Source organism: Acanthochromis polyacanthus, chromosome 9, assembly GCF_021347895.1.
Source record: "Acanthochromis polyacanthus isolate Apoly-LR-REF ecotype Palm Island chromosome 9, KAUST_Apoly_ChrSc, whole genome shotgun sequence".
NCBI classification, from domain to species: domain Eukaryota; kingdom Metazoa; phylum Chordata; class Actinopteri; family Pomacentridae; genus Acanthochromis; species Acanthochromis polyacanthus.
The window spans coordinates 25,813,502-25,838,924 of record NC_067121.1 but is presented as its reverse complement, the minus strand read 5'-3'; the positions used below and the strand labels follow the sequence as shown (position 1 = coordinate 25,838,924).

At 41.0% G+C, this 25,423-nt stretch overlaps 1 protein-coding gene across 2 annotated transcripts in view; it reads right to left on the bottom strand.

Moving 5' to 3' along the window:
- gpc5c (glypican 5c) overlaps positions 1 to 25,423 on the bottom strand; it is a 107,071-nt gene that overhangs the window by 8,167 nt on the left and 73,481 nt on the right. For both annotated transcript variants that reach the window (XM_022194977.2, XM_022194976.2), the window contains one exon: positions 14,225 to 14,366. In XM_022194977.2, the coding sequence (XP_022050669.2) occupies positions 14,225 to 14,366 (142 nt within the window). The remainder of the gene's footprint in view (positions 1 to 14,224; positions 14,367 to 25,423) is intronic.

The window sequence follows — 25,423 nt, the reverse complement described above, 5'->3', positions numbered from 1 at the left end:
AAAGTTTTAGAACTGTGGATTTTACCATGCTGTTCTTCTAAGCTTACTGTATACCACTTGGTAGATAAGTTGTTTGCTGGTCCTCCTAAGGGGCTCAACTGTATTAAGTTCTACAACACTGATACAGTCGTTGGAAAAAATAGGCACATCCAACGGAAATTGTAAATTCTGTCAACATATCAAAACAAGCAAACATTTTCATCTTAGAAGACAGTGCCCATAGATAAAGACAGTATTCTTGAATAAACAGCACATGAACTTGACATTCTTGCATTATTTCCATTATCCAAATGCATTAAAGAAAAGGTTAGGTGTGAATGATTAGAGCCTCCTTTGTCGGGAGTGGTGGGTCCTATTTAAATCTGTGACATACAGTATCTGGTGTTGTCTTTGTTATAGAAGTGTGTGGTGACACATGCCAAGATCTAAAGACCACACCAGTGCTTTTCAAACAAAGGTGGGAAACACCTATGAGTCTGGCAAATGGCTTAATAATAATCTCCATATTAATGGAAGGAAAACCATTTGAAAGTGGAAAAGATTTTAAATGACAGGAAATTTGTCTAGCCCATTCAGCCCGAGAGTGATATTTTGATGTAAAGAGAAATCTACAAGAACAAATTTCCCCACAGGTTCTGCAAATAACAACTGTTGTCCAAGTGGGTTTGACTACAATGAGAGTCATAAATTTGGCCTGCAAGGGAGGCAAGGTTTTAAGAAGAACCCCATAACACCTGTGAAGCATGGTGGTGGAAGTATTATGGTTTGGGGCTGCTTGGAGTCATGGATTCAGCTATGAATTCTGAATCATATCAAACCGTGCTTGAAGATAATGCAAGATCATCTGTTCAAAATTTGATGATAAACCTACAGTGGATAGTGATCCAAAGCCAAGGGATGACTCAAAGAGAATGGTCAAGTAAAGTAAAAAAGCCCATTTTAAAATCCCGCTGAAATGTTATGGTGTGGTTTGAAACACGCACTTTCTGCAAGAAATCCTTAAAAATCTTGTAACTGACGGAACTTTGCATGGAAGAGTGGTTTAAAATTTCAGCAAGCTTATGTCAGAAACAGGTGCAGAAATAAACAAAACACTTACAAGATATTATTTCTGCTTAAGGGGGCAATTCTAGCTTCTGAGACTTTTTTTTTTTTACACAAGTGGACAATTTCATCTATTGATGTTGTTTTGTTGAATAAAAGATGGAAATAGTTAATTTCCCTTGTGGCATTTTACAAGCACACTGCCTCTAACTGTAGGCACTGTTTCAAAGAGGATCAAGTGTTTCTATTTTGGTTCAAATATGTTGAAAAAGTTTCATGGGACGTAATCATTTTTTCACACATGGCTACATATGGTTTAAGTTTCCCCCTAAGGCACACATCCATTCAAAGACCATTGTTACTCCTTGGCTGCAACATTGTTAACACCGCTTCATTGCATGCATGCCAAGCCCCTTACACCTAGTGGAATGTACAAGTCTTGTTTCATTCTTGGGAAAAGCCAGCATTACTATGAGCTATCAGTCTGCCTCCAATCAGACCCCTGGACACCAATAAAAGACTGATGCTCCTCTTGGTGGCTATGGATCACGGGTATCCTGACACTGTTTGCTACAGCAGCAGAATGCTAAAACTGTGTGGGTCACAGTGTTTCTTAAGGCCTCTCTTTCACTGTCTCACATGGGCATTTACCTTCCCAAGCCCTCACACAACGTTTTCTTATCTCTTTTCACACACACTGTCTTACAAAGAGGGCTAACGGCGGCGGGTGTAGAGGAGGGGAGGATGAATTCACACAGTTCATTACTGGCCGTCCATCTTTGTGCTGTTTTTGTCCACGACTTACTCTTTATGTGGCATGTCAGGCAGGGGCTCCTCACCCCATCAAACTAATCTCTCTATTTTGTTTTCTAAGTAACCCACTGACACACACACACACACACACACACACACACACACACACACACACACACACACACACACACACACACACACACACACACACACACACACACACACACACACACACACACACACACACACCTCGGAGAACGGTCCCTCTGGTTCACAGGCAACCTGTTTAGTTAACCGGGACTGGTACAGGAGTCTAAGGCAGGTCTCCCAAGGGGTTAAAGGGCCCAAAATAGTGGGGCACCAGTGGGGTACACATCTTAGCCTACAGCTAACCTAGCAACGGGCATGGCAGCATGGCAACTCCAGAGCAAGAATTGGTGCAAAGGAATCTGTCCAATGCGATTCTTGGCAGTCTTAGACTATTAAGCTCCTTGGCAAGATTAAAATTTACACTCTTTACACACACACAAACACATATACACAGAAACAAATCGGCACATGGGGCCCTGGGAGGACAGTGACCTCCACCAGTCAATGTGACAGATTCTCAAGATAAAATGGAATCTTAAGAAGAAAACATACTCTATCTTAGAATGAGGTTAAAGGCTCAGTACAGCTCTTCTGTCTCAGACACAGGTGCAAACACACATCGCTATCCACAACATCAGAACACACGCTACACCTGTGTGCACTCAAACACCAGATGCCTCATTGCATTGGCAGGTGTCGGGTTGTCCTTGTAGACAGACGAGCGTGAAGGATGCAGAAATAAACTCACATTCATATTCTTCCGCTCTCTCTTTCGCTTTCACACACATGCATGCACACACTTCATCACCATCCATTATAGTTGAGAAGATGTGCACATCAGGTGTCACACAAGAGACGCTGTCATTGTGTGTCTTCCGACACATTTCCCTGACTGGAAACAGTCATTTGGTACAGAAGGCTTGAGATGAATGATTTCACCTGTTCCTCCTTCTGAGACAGAACCTTTTCATGCCACACATTTTGGTATGTGTAGCATAATATACATGTTGCTAATGACATCGACTGTGGTTCTGTTCAGTTTAGGCATCTCAGTAAGCCTTGCTGAATGCACAACATCAGAACCTTGAATGCAGCTACCTGAATAGAAGGGAGTCATATTTGATAATGATTAATCAGAGTCAAAATGTTGCTTGTGAAAAATATATATTCTCTATCGTACAGAGAGAGCTTGCCTGAAGAATTGAGAATCTAATACAGCTGAGTCAATACGTTTTCAGACAGTGACACAATTTTCATATTTTTACCTCTATGCACCACTGCAATGGATTTGAAATAAAACAGTTGAGATGTGATTGAAGTGCTGACTTCCAGCTTTAATTGAAGGGATTTAACAAAAACACTGCATTGAATTACAGTATTTTTTATTTTTTACAAAGTCCCACCATTTTCACAGGCTCAAAATAATTGGACAAACTAACATAGCTATAAATACAGGGATTATTTTTAATACTCGGAAGCAAATCCTTTTCAGACAATGACTGTCTGTGGTCTGGAATTCACAGACATCACCAAATATGACATTTTAAATGTTTACTGAGGCTTCAACTGAATTCAGTTACCACTAGATAGTGGCTCTCTCTGCCTTTAGTTTTGTCTTCAGTAAGTGAAAAGCATGTACAATTTCCTTGCCTTGACATCTTATGGTCTTTACAATGACTACTGTGTTTTTCCCAGTGTTTCCGTTTTCCATTTCCTCCATATCTCCAGTGGTTCCATGTTTGTCTCTGTTTACATGTATGTTCGTGGGACTGACACTGTTCCCCGTCCTGAGCAATCTGCAGCTGGCACACCTGCGCTCCATTACTTCACAGGCTTCTGCAGTATATCTACCCCTGCTTCCCCTTTTAGTCTTCGCCACATTGTTCCGTTACCCACAGTGGTAGCAATGTTCTCGGGCCTTTTATTCTAGCTCTGTGCTCAGTTCTTCGTGTTTTGCTCTTGCGAACAGTATTTTTCTTGATGCCTCAGATTCACTCTTGCCTGCCAGTCCACATGCTCAACCCACCCATCTCTCTGTCTGTCCATTCCTGTCTTCAGCCACGCTCGCTTCCAAGCCCACAGTCAGCCTGTTCACCCTCTCCACTGACCACACTCACCTCCGAGCCCCAGCCTGCCTGCTCACTCTGCGCCTCCATTCCCAGATTCCTCCCCTCCCTGCCAGCTCAGCCGCTGGATCACTAACTCTTCTCCCCAAAGACTGCTCACTCTGCTCTGCCTGCTTCCAGCCTTTGGTGCTCTCCAGCTCCCTGCTCTCCATCAGCCATCATTCACCTTTTAAGACCTAAGTTTTGCAATAAGCCTTTCAAACCTTCCCCTGACTCTCTGTGCTGCATTTGGGATCACTCTTTGCAGAATGCCCACATAAGAAGCAAGCTCTTGGATAGCTTCTTTGTGGTATGTTTTGGGCCATTATCCATATGTACCGTGAATAACTGTCCTATCAGTTCTGCAGCCTTTGCCCTAATCTGAGCGGAAAGTATTGCTCCGTACACTTCACAATTTATCCTGTTACTTCTATCAGCGCTCCGATCACTGATAAATACCAGCAACCCCGTTCCACTGGCAGCCATACATGCCAATGCAATGACACTGTCTCCACCGTGTCCGACAGATTATGTGGTATGCTTTGGATCTTGAGCCTTTCCTTTTTTTCCTACTTTTCTCTTTCCACCCTTCTGGTACAAGTTCAACTTGGTTTCGTCTGTCAAAAGAATCTTGTTCTAGAACTGGTTCGTATCTAAACTGTAATCTGACCTTTCTGTTCTTGAGTGTTACCAGCGGTTTGTGTTCTTTATTTGGTTATATTATGTGAAGGGGCTTTTCATCACCAAGGAAAGAATTCTACAATTTACTTTCCCTCTGATCTTCCAGGCCTTTTGGTGTTGCTGAGCTCACTCATAAATTCCTTCTTTTTAAGACTGGAGCAACTAGTTACTTTGGTCACTCCTAATAGTTTTACTGTCTCTTGGATAGACATGTTTACTTTTCTCAGCCTGATGAAGGTCCACTTTATTTGCATCTCACCTCTTCAGACCACATATTGAGGGTTCCCATGAGCAGCTATCAAGTGCAAATTCAGCAACACCTGATCATGAAACTGCTTATCAGTTAATTGTCCAATTATTTTGGGGCCTGTGAAAATGGAGGCACTATGTAGAAAATGGCTGTAATTCCTAAACGGATAATGCAATATTTTGGCTAAACCCCTTGGATTTAAGCCAACAGTCTACACTTCAATCACATCTTAATTGCCTCATTTGAGATTCATTGTGGTGTCTGAAAACTTATGGACGTGACTTTTTATTCAACACTTCAGTGTTTGCTACTAATGTTAAAGTGACACTAAGAGCTGTATGGGCAGAAATGGGAAAAGAAGATTTGGTGTGCATAAACTGCCATTAATGTGCTACCTCTTCAGTGACAGAATAGCAGCAACACTGCAGACATAAAAGTAAAATGGAGAGAATAGAATGCAGCCTTGTGTTGCTTTATGTGACCGGCCTCCTCTGAATTAAACTGATCTAAGTGATACTTGCCTTCTCGACTTCAAAGTGTTCTCTGAATTCTGTGTGGGTAAGAAAAAAAACAAAAAAACATTGTGCTATGATGTTATAAATGTTTGATTTTGTGGGGGTGAGTCAAATACTTTGATGTAAACTCTTGGTTGCATAACTGACTGCAGCTTTAGAATCAAATTACTTAGAGCTGTGTGTGCTGTCACTGGGCCTTCAGATCGGATCTGTAATCAGCTAAAGTGAGAGTTCGACCCCCTCCCAGCCCTCAGGCCCAACCGTCTGTTCCAGGTTCGGCTCTAATTGTCACATTAGTTATGGATAAGGGGGAAGGGCTTTGTCACTCTCACCACTGGTCAGTGGGATTGGCCTTTAATGAGGTGACTTGTCTTGCATGTGTGCCTTTGCGATGCACACATAAGCCTGCACACCAACACACACTGCAGGTAGTCGATACAAAACTGGGCTCATTGCTACCAGCCTCCATTATCTGACAACTCATGCAATGCTAATGCACATCTGCCATCTAAAACTGATACTCTGACCGTAGTTTTGCTTTAAAACTAAAGTTTGCATCGTTCGAATCTGAGATAGGATTACCTTCCCGTCTCCTCAGTGGGAAAATCCCAACCCAACTTCTCCATGCTTTCTTTCCTTCTCCCCTCACCTAATTTGTATTTCCCCCTGCATACCACGCTGAGATGAGACAAAGAGGATCATACTCATCCCTGCTTATCCTTCTACTGTGTTTTTCAATATCAATGGAATGTCTGCCTTTATTTGCTCAGTGTTGTGTTACAGCAGGGATGCCAGTTTTTGTGTTAGTAGCCAGGGTTGGGCTCCAGGCGAGGGAGCATAGTCTCGGGGGTCACTCATGTCATTCCCCCATCCAACCTGCTCCACAACCCCCAGCACAGAAACCTGAGTGGTGCCGTTAATAAAGAAGATGAAATAAATTGGCACCATCGCAAAGTCAGCTGTAGGTCTGTCTGTCAGTTTGCGGAGCCAGCAACAAAATATTTCAATAAAAATGATTGAGCACTGATTAACGTTGGTCCTACGACAATCCAAAAGCTCAATCCAAACCTGACTCGGGGTCAGAGGGAAAGGACGGAGTACCAGGGTGTCATGCACACAATAAACCCAAAATTATACCTACTGAATTTACAGCTTCCAATAAAGATCACTTTATGAGTCTGGACACCATCTTTAAACATCTTTAAAATGGCATTTACTGCTTGGAAACCTGCATATGTTGTCGGGATTTCATGTTGTATTCGTGAATAAGAGTTCCCCCCGTGGTACTGCAGTTAAGACTTTTATGTGGCTGTGCTATCAGGGCACTGACTAAGTAGCGTTCTATGTTCCTCTGCTGGTAAACTTCATAGCAACCACACAAAATGCTGATTTCAATGCAGCAATTTTATTCATGTCCGTGGGCAGTAATCTCCACCACTTCCTTTGGTTTTATAACCTGTTGCCGCAGATAGTCTTGGTGTTTCCCAACCAGGCTCCCGAAGGTGTGCTGGAGAGGCTCAATCATAAAGGCCTTACAGATACTGCTTAGAAAGGAAATGATGATGCTGGCTAATGAGAACCATTCTCCTCTGATGACCATGCGCCTAGGGAGCCTTTCAGGCTAATATGCTCTCCAAGTGCTATAAAAACCACAGGGCAGAATATGCACAGGCTGGAGAGAAAAAGCAGCCCACTGAAAGGAAAAATGGAAGATGGAAGACAGCGGGAAATGGTACACAGCTGATCACAAATAAAAAATATGTGATAATGATATGGTGAATATAGCATAGACAGAAATTTTGTTAGTTTAATTGCTGCAAATGTGTTTGAGCACATATTAATTACAGGATTTCCCTTAGTTGTTGTTTTCAAGAGATGTGTTCTCCATATTACTTTCACAGAAATAATGTTGACACTTCTCAAAATAATTCATGGTTTTATCAAGCCAACTATTGAGAAAATTATGCTGTGTTGTTCAGTGTCAGATACAACAAACAGATGACTCTGCATATCTGACTGAAAATGTGACGCACTCCTCCCACATCTATCCGCAAACCAGACCATCTTCCTGCCCAGCCAAAGCCATCTCTGATCCTCTTGTTCCTTCTTCTACAACCCTACTCTGCCCTGCGGAACTCTCTCTCAGCCCCTTGAGCTCCAGATGAAAGGCTAAGGGAAATGGCAGTCATACTGGTAATATCCGCACCGGGACGCAGCCACTACATCTGCTGGCCAGCCAGCCTCGATGCACGCCAGTCCCAAGAGGCCCCATCTAGTCCAGGACCTAGGATGGGAAGATTGAGGGTTGGATTGGTTCTATTAAGCCTGCCAGGGCATACAAGCATCAAATCCCCGTCCACCCTCCTAACCATCCTCTCTCACGGTAGATTGAATCATAGGTTTGTATTGCATTCATCTTCTCTGGAGCTCAGCTTTTTTATTCTCATTTAGCAGTGATTCCATGCCTCTGTTCCTCTTGTACTGCAACCTCAAATCAGACAGCTTTATGGCATTACTCGTCCACTGTTTTCACTGTCTCAGACCTTTTTCTCTCTTCTTCACCTTTAACTATGACCTTGAGTCCTCCAACATGCAGCCCTTCACCCTTAATCTCTGCTCTTCTCATCTTCTTGCAAGTTTTCTAACATGAAAGGCAGGTGCGTGCTGGTTCCAGGGCAACAGCAGGCTGTAGTGGGCTTGGGGTCGATCCAGTGTAATCCTACTAACACCAGTGTAGGTTGACCGTATCCTGCAAAAGCAGCCATTCATGTTAGGAATGTGCTTTCCTTGCCAGGGTGAACAGCTGCCGCACACCTTTACGGCCTTATAGGCTTTGGAAAAAAGTTCTCTTTGTGCTTTTGACATTCAGGTATAAACACACCAACAACCCAATAACCTTATTAGGCTGAAATGTTTAAGATGAACCATTGTGTCAAGGTCAGATTCAAAGACATAACACACACACACACACACCTTGTATTTACTACATTACTGCAGAGGCCTACACAAGAATACAGCTGTGGATAGCAATTTATTAATAAAAACTGCATATGTGTATGTGTATGTGTGTGAGAGAGAGAGAGCGTGGAACAGTGGTCATTGATGGATGGGGAGCATAGATTTTGCTCTGGTGCCCTTCAGACTTAGATTCAAAAGCTGCTGATTGGGGCCTTCTAGTGCCATTAGAGACTCACCTTTCTGTAAAAAAAAATGTGTGTGTGTGTGTGTGTGTGTGTGTGTGTGTGTGTGTGTGTACGTGTTTATCTATACCAGTGGGGACTTGAACCTGACTATGTGCTATATAGGTGGGGACTCGCGTCACGGTGGGGACCAAAAATGAGGTCCCCACAGGGGGAAACAGTGCTTCTTGGCCATGTTGTTGTTATTGAAAAAAGTAAAAGTGCAAAAAAGTTTCTTTAGGGTTAGGCATTGTTTTGGTCTGGGTTAAGGTTAGGGTTAGGGTTAGGGTTTAGATATGAATGGGAGTCAATGGTAAGTCCCCACGGGGATATAAGAACCAGACGCGCGTGTGTGTGTGTGTGTGTGTGTGTGTGTGTGTGTGTGTGTGTGTGTGTGTGTGTGTGTGTGTGGTGTTATTAAATGTAAAGCAAAATCCACAATTCTGGCAGCTCTAGATTTGCAATAGCATTCGATTTTACATCCCTTAAAGTCAAGTTTGCACTCACACACATACAGAACCCACAGCCAGCTGTTTCTACTTTTTTTGAGGGTATGCAAGGAGAGACAAGATGCACAATAATGTACTCTTCAATCTTTCAGTCTTGTCATATTTGGATAATTATGGTACTTGACAGGATGGCAGAACAAAACAATCATTGCCGATGGCTTCACGTTAGACAGGCTTAACCACTGAACTATAGAATGTGTGAAAAAATGCAGAGGGTGTCTTTATATTCTTCATAAGCTCAACAGTGTTCCTGACAGATGGTGTTTGTTACCAAAGGAGAATTGTACTTTCATGGCTGTGCAATTCACAGTTTTTCGCTGCACATCCCTGCGGCTCAATCACAGGAAATGTTTATCCATGCATTTACTTCTCCTCCTCTGAGATGGATAACCTGCTCTCCCCTCTTCTTTTTTGGTTTTATGACTTCTCACACCCTTACCAGACTGAATGTCTCAACAGCAAACTTAGCGCTGTAACAGCTTTTATATTTGGAGTCTAATGCAGACGTTGCACCAGTGGGAACATTATTTCTGTTTTCCATCACATTCCATTCTAAACTTTAAAAATTCCATTAAAGCTAAAAACAAACTTCTACATTTTGCTGCACTTCCAATTTCTGTTACTCTATCTCTTCTCCTTGGTTTCCCTGTTTGTTTTTGCAGATCTGCACAGAAAAGGAACAAACTGTGCCTACTCTGCCATTGATTCAGACTCAGACTCATGGAAGCAGACAGACAAATAAAGTACTGTTCCACCTTTTGATGTAGAGATATTTGGAGTCTCCCCTCTTCCAATAATGGAGAGATAGTGGTCTAATGTGCCACTGTGGGTATTTTAGAGCATAATACACTAATGAATGATCTATAAATGAATAGCTCCTTTGGAAGGAACAGTCTAAGTGTTCCCGGGCTAATACAGTTAATAAGCCATAGTCACGCCACAAAATGTACCACAGAAGAGGCTCTCATAGCTGCAGGGGAGACAGATACTATGGTTCATTAAAGATTCACTGATTTATTCTCCTGTTCATGGCTGTGGCAATGGCAGTTTGTACATGACCAGGCCTTGTTGAGCTGGCACATACAGTAGTATGTCTCCAGGCAAGAGGAACAGCATCTGAACCAAGATCAAGCGGGCATTACATCATGCAATCAGACTGTGCTTTCTGTTAGTAGTGGGGAGCCCAGCGGAGTATGCATAAAGAATGTGACTTTTTAAAATCTTGCCTGTAGTTTCATTTAGCATATTTGTATTCTTTATTTAACACGTCAGTGTAAATTAGTAACTGTGTGCTAAACATTCATAGCTCGCCTTTTATATAGTTTCCTCAAACAATCCTTTGGTTTTGACCATTACAGACCTTAAGCATGTATGTAGACACATCTGTATCTGCATTCTTTAACATACTGTACTTTCAGTATGCAAAAGGCGGCACAAATGAATCCTATCTGCACAGCAAGACTTGCAGCAGTTCCATCACATCTGAATGATGATAGAGACAGTGAGTCTGTTCTCTGCAGATTAGCGCTGTTCATTAGCTTGGTAATGAAGTCACTCTTAGTAGAACAGTGGGCGGTCATGCCCCCTTTTAACATGGACCTTGGGAGCTCTGCCACTGCTACATTGAGGCAAACAAATGCACAGAAAGATGGAAAGTGAAATCAGCTCTATAATGTATAACAAACTCACTCAGCTAAGAAGTCCAAAGAAGTGGCAAAGCTGATGTCTGAATAATCAACGGCAGTTCAACCAATATGTGAGCAGTCAAAAGAGAGTGAGGGACAAAACATCTGTTTTGTTGGACCTGGATTTTCATTTAATATATGTAAATCCTACTATGTCAATATTGCTTTGAGATGATCACAGCGGTGACCACAGCAGTCATCAAACATCAAGAGGCAAAGAAATGCAATGTCACAAGATGTCAGATGGTGAGATTCACATTATTTTTAAGTCGTAAAAATACTCAGTCAGAGAAAAGTCTGGACCTCAAATTGGTCATTTCAAAGAGTTTATAAGGGGAATGTGTAAACACAATATGTGACTGAAAAATGGGATTAGAGAATGCCTATCACCTCGAACATTATCTACCTGAAAGCTTCAAAATTTGACAAACAGTTGAACATACCCAGAAGAGAGCTCAAAGTCAGTCTTGGCTAACGTGAATCGATGTTGTATCAAAAACGGACTGTCCACGTGCCACAGAAGAAGTGTTCAAAAGCGGACTCCTGCACATTGTCTAACTTGCATCAAAAATGTGTTAGTGCTATGTTTCAGTGCTAGGCAAATCTGCCTGACGAAGGTCTAGTACCGAAATGCTGCACCAATAATTTGATGATCACGAGTTAGACAGTGTGCGGGAGTCAGTTTTTGTACTTGTTGGATGTGCTCTACCTTCTCCTACGCACCTGCCTCGAGAAATAGATGTGCAGACAGTTCCCTAGGGTTTAAATCGTAGAAGAAGTGTACCATCTCTTGACACCAGTCTTTAGAGAAGCAAATCAGATTCCATCTTAAAGTGATCTTATAATAGGGTCAGTTATAACAAGGCCAGCGCTGTGATTTGTTTTCATAGATACCAATAGACCAGTCACCCTTTCAAAAGGTGTGATTTTGTAACCAGATGACAAACATTCCTTTAAAAGATGAAAGACAGCTGAACAGGGAGCAGAGCTCACCAGGATATGGATTTATACTTTGAGCACAGACTAATGGGGTTTGTTCAGCAAATCTCAGACAGTGGTTTTGATTGATTATCCCCTGCTGTTGGGATACTGGTGCTGCTGTCAGAGCTCCGACAAAGGCTGGCATTTTTTATCCACATCGTAACAAGGAACAGCGCTGAAAGGGCCTGTTCAGACCTGTGTGTAACTGAGAATGTAATAGTTATTGATTGGTGTAATAACTGCATTGTGTTTATTACCTTCTTGCTACTCTTTGGTTAAACTAGTAGTGTCAATATGTTCTGATAGCACCATATGCCCCACTGGCTGCTTCGATCATTTACACGCCGACTTCTAGCCCTTATGTCTGGTGAGTATTACATTGCGCATTTCTACATTGTAATGGCTCATGTCTTACACTGAAACTTTAGTTTTTTAATTTGAATTATTATGCATCAACTATTGCTGTTTATTTCCTTTCAGGATTGGACACAGCTGCAAGTAGTCTGGTAAAACTGCACAAAGCACAGTGCATGGTGCTGAAGTAAAATGAAGTTTTGATTATCAAAGAAGCATTTGTCATCATGATTGTAGAGAACACTGATGAGATAGACTCTACTTCATATTTGTGTCTTTGCTGTCCAGTGCGGTCCATAGGGCTCTGTGGAAAAACATCATCTTATTGTGAAAATGTGTCAGTCAAAAAGTGTTGACCTCATGGTGACAAAAATGAAGTCTGGTGTACATTTCCATACAGGTACCCTGACAGCTTTTTGCATGTAGTGAAAAACACTTAAGGCTGAGCTCACTCAACAAGAGCTACAAAACCATAGCAGGTGTTGAAATCGGGTTGCATCACACACATAAGGAGACACTTCCCAGATATTCTGCTCTTGAATCTCAGATATGCACGCACTAAAAGATCAGAAAATAATGGCACATCACACACTACAGGATATTATCAAAATTATTCAGCTAGAGGGAGCAGTCAGGAAGCAGAGCACCACCTTATGTGATCTCATGGGGAAGCAGACGTAAACAAAATGAAGACAGCAGTGCAACAACTTGCTGCATTGCGAATCATACTTTGCAGTGAGAAATAACAAAAGCAGAAGGTTAAAAGGAGTCTGTATGAAAAATGGTTGCAGCTGTGGTAGAACACGGTTTGTGTATTCTTCGGTCGTTCTTCTTCTTCAGTAGTCAAATTATTGAAATGTTGCTTCAATAATCTGGTAATAATTAAAATGCCGTGACACCAGCAAAACAGAAGAGATGAAAGCTGTGTGAAAAGAGAACATCTTAAAAATCTTTCTAAAGGATGTTTTTTTCTTCTTCAAATTTTGGCCTTATTTCGAATGGGGGGGGGGGGGGGGGGGGAGCAGTGACCTCCATTGAAGGGAAACAGAGGAACGATGACAAGCAACAAAAGTCTCTGGCTGAATTCAAAATGGGGACAATGTTATTACATGTCGAGAATTGTAAACATCTAGGGCACCTGCATTCTCCACTCTCTGTGGCCCCTGTTAACGTAGATGGTTAATCTACACTGTGCAAAATGTGCATTTGTGTTGGACAGAATAAACATGCTACATGTTACATATGAAGAGACTGCTGAATCAGCACCTGGCATTTTGGCAGTCTTGCTCTGGGGAAGCCAAAGAGGCTCAGCTTACTCAGCCGGGATCTTATCACTGGGCCTTTCCCTCTTTGTATTATCTGTCTGCTTGCTTCTACAGCATATAGTATCTCCAGATGGCCTATTTACCAACCAGATGAAAAAAAAAAAATCAGAACCTGTATACCTAACCTGGCATCAAATGATACTGTGTGCATAGATCATTGTATTTGTGCTTTTCCCTGTTTTTCGCAACTCCCCCCCCCCACCTTAGAAAGACAAAGGCTTACACCAGATTCCCTTGTTTTATTGTGTAGGTGGAAAAATCCAACACGGTGATTAGGGATGATGAATGTAAAACGTCTGGAGGAGATCAAATGATTACCATCAAAGCCAATACAAGCCCTAACACCTCCTCTCTGACACCTCATATGTGAGTGTGCGCCCATAGACGTAAACAGGCTTGTTGTCTCAGGATCTAAAGAACCACCTTTGCTGGAACCTTGGCAGAGTGTGAAAATGTGAGTGACTTTGTGGCAGTAAAACAATTCGAAGCCTGTGTGACTCGAGAGAGGAGAGAGAGAGGATAATGCCTTGTCAGAGGCAGATCTGTCCTTGGCATGTATTGCACAAAACCAGTTGATGGAAGGTAGAGCAAATACAGTCATATCGTAAATCTTTATATGTGTAGGCATTGACATAAGAGTGATAAAGGAGTGAGGGTTTTTTGTGCCAGTTGGCAGAGGGAAAAACAGTAGATAATGAAGATGTGGGTATATGTGAGAGTTTATGCAAGTCAAAGCGGGAATGTGTCACTTACAGTTCTTTTCTTGACCGTCTCCTGAGGACTGACAGCCATCTTCATCATCACAGTCTGTGGTGCTGCCCTCCTCTATTTCCCCACTGCCCAGCTCATCCCAGGCCTCCATCTGCCCCAGTTTTGGAAACTTCTCATGGGTCTCCTACAAAAACACAGGAACAGGAGGTATATTTCACACTGTAGCATGCATAGGACAATATTCCTGTTTTTCTGTCATATTTACCTATGTGTGAACAGCATTCAGCCAATCAAGAAGCAATGATAAGATGGATTGTAAATTTGAAAAAAAATAATTAGCTAACTGCTTGTTAGCTAGGCAAAAGTAATCAAGCCCTTTTTAGTCCCATTTACAACACTTTTTCAACAGTCTGCATGTGAGTCACTCATAAAATTTAATTTCCTCTATCTGAAATGTGAAACATTAACACAAGTATATTTATATTTAGTATATTTACTCAACAAGGTTTTGACGCTGCAACAGCATGTCACCCCAGCGAGGGGTACAGTGTGTTTTGTTGGAACACTGCTTCCTTGTGTCTCCTGTGTAACACTTCTGAAGTTGACATATGACTACTTTTGCCCTGATATATCATCCCTGTAAATGTCAGCAAAGCCCCAGCCGATGATACATAGCGTCCTGGGGAAACAGAAGTGCAGTGTGGGTGGTGTACAACAGAACGAGCCCTGGGTGGTAGGATGATGTGCTGCAATTAATTTAAACCACATTCGGGAGGATTTTTAAGAAATGAGAATGATTCCAGGAACCAAAAAGAAGAAGAAAAAATGTCAATAAAACCTTTAATAGCTATGTTATGTGGAATACAGAAAACAAATAAATTACATAGCAACACTATTCATCTTTGTGGTGCGTCTTTTTTAATTTATTGCCATAAGAAATGTTAAACATCTTACTGATTTTCTCCTGAGTTCCTGTCAGTGCTAGTTCGCTGTTGAACATGATTCAATCAAATAATGTACTGTGAAATTTGCACCATAATGCATCAGAACAATTTCATACAGTACGCACATTTGTGCGACCACACATTTTAATTTTAAATAGATCAAGAAATATTTGCTAGACGCCTGCTGTCACAGCTTCCTTTATTGCAAGATTACATTACTGACAGGAGGAAAATAATAAAACCAATAACCTTCACTTAAACTTCACTGTTGAATCTAATTTAAATCAACACTTTGACTTACAGAAAATATACCCAATCACTGTATGACTACAGATCTGCGTGAAGAAATTATCCGCCTGGAGCCTGAAACACGACTCTTTATGATGCCCCACCATGCTAGCATGAAGCCAACTAATTGGACCACCCGCTGGCCCTTCCTGCTGTCCAGCATCATCAAGGTGGTCTTTGTTCCATCACACTGTGCCTGACAAGGAGCTCCCCTGACACAACAAGAGAATGATCTTTTGGAGTATGAGGGTAAGAGCGAGGCATGGAAGTCAGGACTGTGGAATGTGTGGTGCTGTAGAGACACACACAGTTTGCCCATTGTCACTACCCTTTAGGTTACATGTGCATACACGTGCAAACACACGATTAAACATTCATGAGAAAACTGACAAGATCAATCCTGGGACGCAGCGGACCTTCATGTGGAGGGAACAACCAGTCAAGACATGTTGGGTGAATAGGAGGAATGGGGGTGGGACTTCAGGTGTTGAAGGATGACAACTATCCTTGCCACTGACACCTCACCATTGACTCCCTCCCACACCTGACAGCAAAGGAGACTTTCAAGTACTTGTCTCCTACACCTTCAGCATGCCAAAAGAAACATTTTATGAAAACAGACAATCATTGTGATTATAACACCTGGCGAAAGTACAATTCTGAAGCAACGGCAATATTCGACAGCCATGTAAGTAGCTCAATGAGGTATTACTTATGCACAGCATAACCTCAGCATGCTAACACGCCTGCACTGAAAATTTTAACACACTGATATTTAGGAATTATTATGTTTACCTTGTTCAAAGTTCAGTGCCTTAGCATACAAATGCTTACTAATTAGCACTATAAACACAGAGTGCAGCTAAGATTCATGGGAATGTTACTAGTTTTGCAGGTATTTGGTCACAAACTGAAAGATTAAACAAAACACTTTTGACTTAATGATGGCACTGCATGAAAAGTCACACAGCAGGCACAAAAGTAATTAGGATACATTGTTTTGAAACCTCAAATATCTGTATGAAATGTCACTGAAATAGATCCAACAGACATTTCACACAAAACCAAAAATATCAACCCTTTGGTCGTGCAAGAGGGAAAGTCAGGGGAACAGTAAAATATTAAATATCCATCTGCTGGGAATCCAGAATATTTATAAAAAAGGTCGTACCAATTTATTCCATTGCAGATGAGACATTTCAGACAAGACCTTCCTCACAATAAGACATAAAAAAGCAGATACTCACATAGTCAAGGCCTTAAACTGACAAGTGGAAAAATTGGGACAAATGACAAGAGACCCAGACAGGACTTAGCAAACGTTGATGTAAAAATGTTTGATTGTCTGCAGTAATTCTGCTGCAGCTCAGCTGGTGTCAGAGCCAGTAAAAGAGCAGTTATGAACACATTAGTATTCTTTCTGTTTTTCTTACCAGAGTGGTGATTACAGCTGTCTGAAAGGAAGAGCGGACGAGGAAACTTAAAATGATCTTGACACAAGAGGGTACTTTTGACATTGTAGCTTATTACATCTGTCATGTCACCCATTATATCTGATGTGAAATCACATCTACTCACTCCAGCCTGAGTGAGTGAAATGAGTGCTCCAGTGCCGTTGTACAACTATAGCTCAAAGCTGGGCTTCGTGAAACTCGAGTGGGCCCTTAAGTACAAGCAGGTAAAACAGATCACTTACCCTCACAGCTAAAATGAAAGCCACTGACAATAGTGAGGTGTCTCAGTTTTCACAGATGGACAGTAAGGTATAAGGCAATCACGTGAACAACATTACACGCTGCTTACAGTTGTGCACTTTATGGTTATTAGTTGGGTCACATTACAACCTGCTGACAGACTCTTTGTGTGTCCTGCACTGGTTTTGCTTGCTATGAGGTTGCAATGTGATATTCTGTGTTATAAAAAAGAAGAGCCTCTAGTTAGATGGCTCATAGTTTATGAGAGACACATTAAAATTTCTATTTCCTGCCTCAGCTCTATAGCAATTCCAGCCAGTGCGTGTGATAGTGGTAATTGTCAATGGACTTAAGAGAAAAAAACTCCACTGTATGAATCCAACTACTTCTGCATGAGCCTGCAAGGGTATGATAAGTGGTAATGAAAGATAGACAGCGAAAAAGAAACAACTTTCCTCGAGTCCAGACAACAACAATGATAACACAATTAACCTTTTATATGTAAAGCAACTGAATAAATTCAGTGCACATTCCAAGAGTTTGCAAGCAAATGCTCTGCTGAACTGCAGAATGTACTGAACCATCACCACGCAGATAACCAGTTGGGTATTAAGCTAATAACTATGATGTTCGGGGGATGTTTAGCACAATGCAGCTTGGCCCAGCTGTCCTTAAAGCATGTTAATTAGAGAAGGAATCAATTAAAACGCCGTCGCAGTGGAAACCACGCTCAGTGTAATTGTGGGCTGGCTGCTGTCCAGCGCAGTTTGTTGGGTTGTTTTGATTGCATTAGGACTTCCAGACTGTTAGCGTTTTTAGATATGTCTTTCTCTTCAAATTTGCAGTTTTACTATTTTAAAAAGTAGCATAGAACTTAAGTATGGTATTCCAACAACATAACAAAGAAGCAAATTTCTAATTTGTCCTTGGAGCTAAAGCGATATACAATTTTTCACGATGTCTTCTTAAAGACTGTTGAATGCATAATACGCAGTGAATAGCCTCTCTCTCCCTATCTGTTCTCTGTTGGAAAACGAGTGCTGCTCTGGGTTTAAATGAACCTCTTAAGCAGTTTCTCAAACAGGCTTTTTGAAAAACTTTTCCGTCTCCTTTAGAATTGAAGCTGTCATCATACCAGGAGGGAAAGCTTTTCAAGTACAAAGAACACACAGTATGAAAAACACATTTTCAAGCATAAAACAACTCAGGACCTATAGATGAACACTCAGTTCAACAATATGACGGGTGGTGGATTTACGTCATTAGAGTCAGATGTAAAATTCAAAACATTTTAAATAATTCCGTCGGGTAAAGATGTTAATTTGAGTGCCATGTATACCATAGTACAATAAAAAAACTACGTCCATATCACCCAATAACAACATGAGGTTTGGATCAAGAAAATGTGTGTGATGTAAAACTGGAACAATCAGTTTCATAGGAAGAGTACACAAATAGTGACGAAGTGAAAGGACAGAAAAAAATAAGCGGAAGGAGCCAAAGTCTAAGTGAGAATTTAAACAACTATTACTTCTTATATAGAGTTCAGGCAGGTGTTTGTAGTTGTGTAAGCTGATGAAGGGGTTGAGAGCGAAGGGCTTGAAAAAAACAAGATGCCACCCTTTACCTTCAAGGCCTGCCTTGAAATTACCCTGGCATCCAAAGACAAATCGGGTATTCCCAAAAGGCTTTGAATAAAATCCCAAATCATGAAATATTTTCTAGTTCTCCTCTCACTGTGCCAACTAATTCTCCTCTCTCTTTCTTTTCAAAAGCATTCTTTAGTCAGAGGATGACGGGGCAGGTTTGAGAGCATCAAGGGCTGAATTCCTGCATGTATTTGACTGCATCCCAGTCACGCTAAAATCTGTACTGCCAGGAGTAACCAATCACCTTCTGAAGGAGTTTGAAAGAAAGACAGGGCGGAAAGTGTGTGTCTCTGTGGGTGTGTGTGTGGCGACTAATCGGCCGGCTACTATAGATACGTGTTCCAGTTTTATGTGGAAATAGAAATCTTATGAAATGTAAAAATGTGAAATGCGGTCAGGGATTGGCGATGAATCCTGCAACTGATGAAGGAGTTGTGTAAGTGTATGTGTCTGTGCACAAGTCTCCGCATGTGTAATATGTGGGAAATTGTTGTCAAAATAGTGAACCAGGATCATAAGTCATAACCTTTGCATGCCCACATCTAGACATGTGCTCTTTCTCTTCACCAACAATTTGAAACAGTATCACCTCATTGAGGGCAGCCGTGCTAAAACTGAATATGTGGACACAGAAAAAGAGAAGGAAAGAAAACCCTGGAGGATATTGAAGGAAAATGTGACAGCAGTAATCTCCAGCAGCCTGGACAAGTCCTCTTGACTTTTGTATTTAAATTCTCTCCAATCTCTTTCATACAGTCAAGGTTCATAACGCTTTTGTGTAAAAATAAACAGCTGAGAGACAAAAGCAGCATGTGTTTATGTATCTGTGTATGAACGTGTCGCGGGCTGCAGAGGAAATGGCTGCAATTCTCTCTATATCTCCGACTGCCTGAAACAGAAAAGGCAGACAAAGGAGGAAAAAAAAGAATATTTTTATAGTTTCAGTGTGAACAGACAGAAATGGAGCATTCTAGGAAGAGTTCCACGCTGCAAACAAAACTAACTATAGATAGCGCCACTGCTCAAACATCCTGCTGAGTCTGGAAGAGATGCAATGCATTGTTTGTGTGGATTTATGGTATCCGTTATGGTCAACCGTCCTACAGAAAGTTCCTAAGTACCATACAGGCTTTGACCAGCAAATTAAGAAAGTTCTAGACTGGATAGAAATAACAACTGTTAAGAGTTATGACAAAACCAAAAGCCTGTATTGCTATCCATAATGTAGAAAACAAAAATGATTCAAAAGTAGATTTAAAATCAAATGTGGAACAACAAACTGAGCCAAGCATTTTTCTGCTGCTATCCTTTTCCATGGTTAAAAATGTAGCCAACAGAAACCATTTATCCAAAAGTGACAGCAACATACTTTGCCTTGTTGAACTTTTTATTTTAAATCCATATTTCACTACAGACAACAAAAAGATTAAGTTAGATCTCACAGATCTAGATTTAATGGACCAATGACCACCATCTCACACTAAAACATATAGAAAGCTAGACAACCTGTTAGCTTAGGCAAAAAAAACAAAAATCTATTAATATAAAGCATACACAGACACATATACTCTTTAATGTTTTGCAGTAACAAAGTCATATTATTAAAATGTCATAATAAACCATTTAAGAACGGAAAAACATTAAGAGCTAAATCAGCAGCTGTAGAAGAAAAGATGCTGTGAGTTTGAGTGTGGCCGCTGGAGGTCAGAGCTCCACGACCAGAGAGGAGACACACCCAGCTCACATTCTCTAAATGACAGCGTATGTTCTAATACTTCACTTCATGGATGTCTGTTCACCAACTGACTGTGAAGGGATTCAAGAGGTGCAGTTAAACCTGGGCCAGAGCAGTTACACAAAATGCATAACAATGCAAAAAAAAAATGAGAGTGCTGTCATTATTGGACTAAGATTAGCATTAGTTTTCAACTCCCTTAATTACAGCCTTAATGTACCACCCAACAAGCAAGCTAAGTGACCCAAATCAAACACGCCCATAGTGACAGAAAGTGCATGCTGAGTTTAGTTCAAAGGCTAAAATGCTCGTAGTGGACCTCCCCAGATGTGGCTCCTATTTTCACCCATGAACTTCTACCTTTAAAGAGGTGTGTGACTTTTCTGCTGCTTTTGAAAACCCTTGTTAAGATTGCAAAGTGCTCTTTCAACTCAGTGTGCTAACATCGTGAGGACCAGAGTGTGACGGTGTGGATCAATGAATTGGTTTTATTGTGAATATAAGTACCATCTTTCCAGTACTTTTCCCATCATTGCATTCATTTTGTGTCAACATGCATCTCTGTCCATGTATATGGTAACTATTTTCCTGATAAGATGATAATAACGTGCATCTAGATGTGCATAAGAGTACAGCCACAGCTGATTGGTAACAATGGTTTTATGATAAATAGCTAACTCCAGTTTAAAAGAGAAAGGAGGAGAGTCAAATTTTGAAGTTTTTTTAAGCTTAAAAACTTCAATTCGTTTCCATGTTATAGCCCCTTAAACAAATCATATGTCTAAAGCACTGATAAAGTTGATCACAAAGTGTTGCATTATTTAGAATAAACACACCCAATGTTCATCAAATTTTGGTTGCAACTGCAAAATACTTATTGGACACAAATTATAGAAGGAATATAGGGAATACTTAAACATTTATCTTGCCTTTGCTGAATTCAGAAAATGTTGGCTTCTACATCTCAGATATCCCGAGTCAAAAGTAGCCACATCTCAGTTCTTCTTCAGAAGATGACCTAGCTTAAAAAAAACAAACTATGAAATCATTATGAAATACAAAAACAGAAACTGCTTGTGCTTTTAAAAACAAACATGTTTATTTCTAAAGTGCCTGAGTAATGCTGTGAACATTTTCAAACAATTGCTGAGCCACACACCCCTCGACTACAAGTTAGCACAAGCTGATTGTGTTACAAACCGCTGGTGACACTTTATTGGCCATGACCTCATGTAACCCCCGTGACTCAATCACAACAACACACTATGGCGTTGTGCTGTCACACCCCGCTCCTATCAGGCACTGACTGAGGCAGATTGTGTGTATGTAATGTATGTGTGTGTCAATAAATGCTGACTTCTGTCAGACAAAAATTGGAGATGTTACTGAAAAACGTATGACAGTTTGAGTGACATCAGCATTTTTCCGGGAGCAGGTCCCAACAGCTACCTAGCTGATGAAAAGTTGTTGTAAGAGATGTAAGGGTCAAAAACAGTGAAGGCTGCCCCTGTGCTGCTGTGAAGTAGAAGCATTTCAGACATCAAACTATGCTTCAGAAGTACTTGCATGGCAGCAGCACAAAAGGTCTGAAAAGCTGCTTTGATGAGGTATCATGTCAGGTCATTCACAATGAATTCCCATTATTATGGCAGCAATCAGCCCACATACTGGATGCATCAATGCAGCTGCTGCAGTGCATCTAACCTTAAAAGTTACATATGGTTAAATCCATATTTAGTGTTTTGTAGTTGCTATAAATTTCAGAATGTCATATAGATTCTGTTAAAATATGAAGACATTTACTTCTGCAAAACTAAATCTTTGCAAGTTAGTAAGAATGTTACTGTGCAGCTGTGCTCGAACTGAGGAATCAACAGTTGCATAACTCAAAATTTGCATAATCCTACCCCCTCACTGCCTGCTTATGAGGGGAAAAATTCAGGATAAAGCCGGAGTGGAGAAGGTCCAGTTGGTGTATGTATTTTCTAACGTTTCTGCTAACCCACCGACGTCAAAGCACACCAAATGTTCTGGTGTTTGCTGCAAGAGTGAACACAAAGTCTTAATGTACTCCAAGCATCTGATCAAGCGGATTACTTTTATTAGGTTTATAGTAATGTCACCACAACGGCCAGAAAATCTTAAGTGTTAGCATATTGTGTAGTGAATGTGGCTAAAATCCTCCAACTACCTTTGATAGTATGTCCACAAATCAGAACTATGTAGAAAACTGTAATGCTGAGCAACATTCAGAGATGGTGGAAGCTTTAAGATCAACTGGAAACCTACCAGCATCATGTGGGTTACTGTGTTGGTATGTAGCCTATATTGTGTCTCTATGAAGCCTAAAACAGCCATGTCAGTCCTTTACATCTCCTCACTTCTCTCCCACTCTCTGTGCTCACACATATTGCTGAATTCCCAATAAAGTTGTTCTCTGTCATATATTTTTGTTTATGCTGTCAGGATGAATATGAAATAGTGGCTGAAACAAAGCTATTAAGATTACATTTTAATCAGTAGTCACTCCATAGCCATTTGCAAGCTGCTGCTCTGCGCCAGTCAAATACTGATTGTATTGCAACATTTTAAAATCTCAGCACAAACATGTAGTAAACTAACAGCTGTGCTGTAAATTCATCAACATGTGTACATAAAAGAAAGTTAGAAGTGATGATACCGTCATTCAAGTCTATATTGGCTGCTGAGCTGTCAAGTGTTTTGCTACATGTCAATCACAGATGCTTAGAAAGTCTTCTTCCTGAAGGGGAAGCAGCTCAATTACATTCAAAGCTATCGACACTTAAAAAGCCCATTTTGAACAGGGCTAAAACCAAGAGTTATCCAGTTAACGTAAAACAAACCGTCTTTGCATTATTTTGAGCTGAAAAATTGGAAGACGGCTTTTGGTAACATGTGAGACATACATTTATTTGCTTAGGAAGTGCATAATATGGGACTTTCAATATTACAAACATCACTAAAATAACATAAGGTAGGGACGTACCTTATCTTTGACTATTTATGTTGTTCATCCATTCTTCCACCTGCTTCCTAATATTCCAAGACTAGTCTTTGTATTTACCAGTTTCCTTAATGAATATACATAAATGTATCAGATTTAAATCTTGTCTAAGAACTGAACTGAATTGAGCTGAACTAGATCAAAATGATTGGAATTGAGATCAGATAACAAAATCATTACATTTGCATATCCCATCATCCCAAAAGTGCAAAATTTCACAGAAACAACAACCTTGTCTTCCTTCCATAATATTTACAAAGTAGGGGAAGCCAAGGGTGAGCATTATCCCAATTGTAGATAATCTTAAGAACATGATGTTGAAACATGTTTTTACAAATGCACACCGCATCAGATAGAATAAGACTGAAAGGGGTTTTTCAAAACTATGTGCCAAACACAGAAAACGGTCAAATATTTTCTCTACATGACAAGAATCAGTGTCTTCACGGGAACTGAAACCCTAGAAGAGAGCAAATATGACCCGATGTAGAAAAACAGTCACAGTTCACTGGAATTTTATGAGCTTTGCATCTAATTATGGTGGTAAAAAATGTTATGCTTAAATTACAGTCTGGGTTCATGAAGTTTGGTTGCCAATCTAGCAGAGAGCCCTGGGCTGTGAGACTTGTTGCTGTATCGTTGCCACAGCAGCAGCAAAGAGAAGCAGAGCTCCTGTGAAGACCAACTCCATCATCTTCTTCAAGTGGAAAGAATCTGTCCCCTCCCTGTGACGGCCTGCCAGCTCAGCCCAAGCACTTTCTTCATCCCTGGACTCCACTAACTCTTTAAAGCTCAAACCTTTTCAGACTGCTGCAGGCATTGCTTAAACATAAAAGAGGCATATACTATGAAGGCATATTAAAGTCACAAAACCAACTTTGGGCTTTATCTAAATCTATACGCTTTTTAGGAGACATTTCATCATTTTTGCAGCCTTCCAAAAAGCATGCACAACCTGCCCTTGCTAACAAAAGCCCACAGTAACTGAGTCTGTGCGGTAGCTGATAGGGCCATGGATTGACAGCGTCCACTGAAGGGATCTGCTGAGTGTGTGTTTTACAAACATGTGGCCTCTCTGATGTGGAACCTGGCCGGGGCACTGGCCAAACCAGACAGCAATGCAGTAGTCGGTCTCATCGATCACACATAGAACTGGCCTTTGTACTGGAATTTTATGCCGGAGACTTTCCAAGTCTCCATCCAACACAAGTTTCCCCCTATTTAATGGTACTGTCTGTGTATGTGCATAGGTGTGAGTCTGTGTGTCGAAGTGAATGATAAAGACAGAAATAGAGCGTGAGAATGAGCCTCTGGATGGTTTTCCCCTTGCCTGCATGCTGCCACTGACTTTGCATTAACCAAAGTGCAAATTGACAAACTGACAAATGATCTGGGTTTGATACTCACATGGAAACAGATAGACCATTGTAAAAAGATCTCCACCCAAAACCAGCTGGACTGGTGGCTACGAGTCAAAAATCCACTTTGAAACATTTATTATCCACATTAGCAATATTTACAGGCAGAGGGAAAGAGAGGGAGAGAGAGGACAGTCAGAGGAGACACACAGGGGAGGACCATAACTTGGCCTACTCACTTAATGAACCATTTTATTGGAGGCCAAGACATTAGGCTTATCCTGTGTATGGTCGAGTGTTATTTCTAGATTTTATGTAGGAGATTCAACATGGAAATGTTGATGCGGACGTACAAATGTGTATGTCTCTTTCACCATGCCAACATGTCTGCCATAGGTTGTATATTTATATGAATCAAACATTTGCGGTGTGTGTACTGTGTGTGAATGCAAACTCACGCACACTCATTTCGAGTGCTTAAACAAAAGACTGCCAAGAGTAGCTGAGGGGTCAAAGTCTGACATATCAGCAGCTGTTTTCCAATCCCC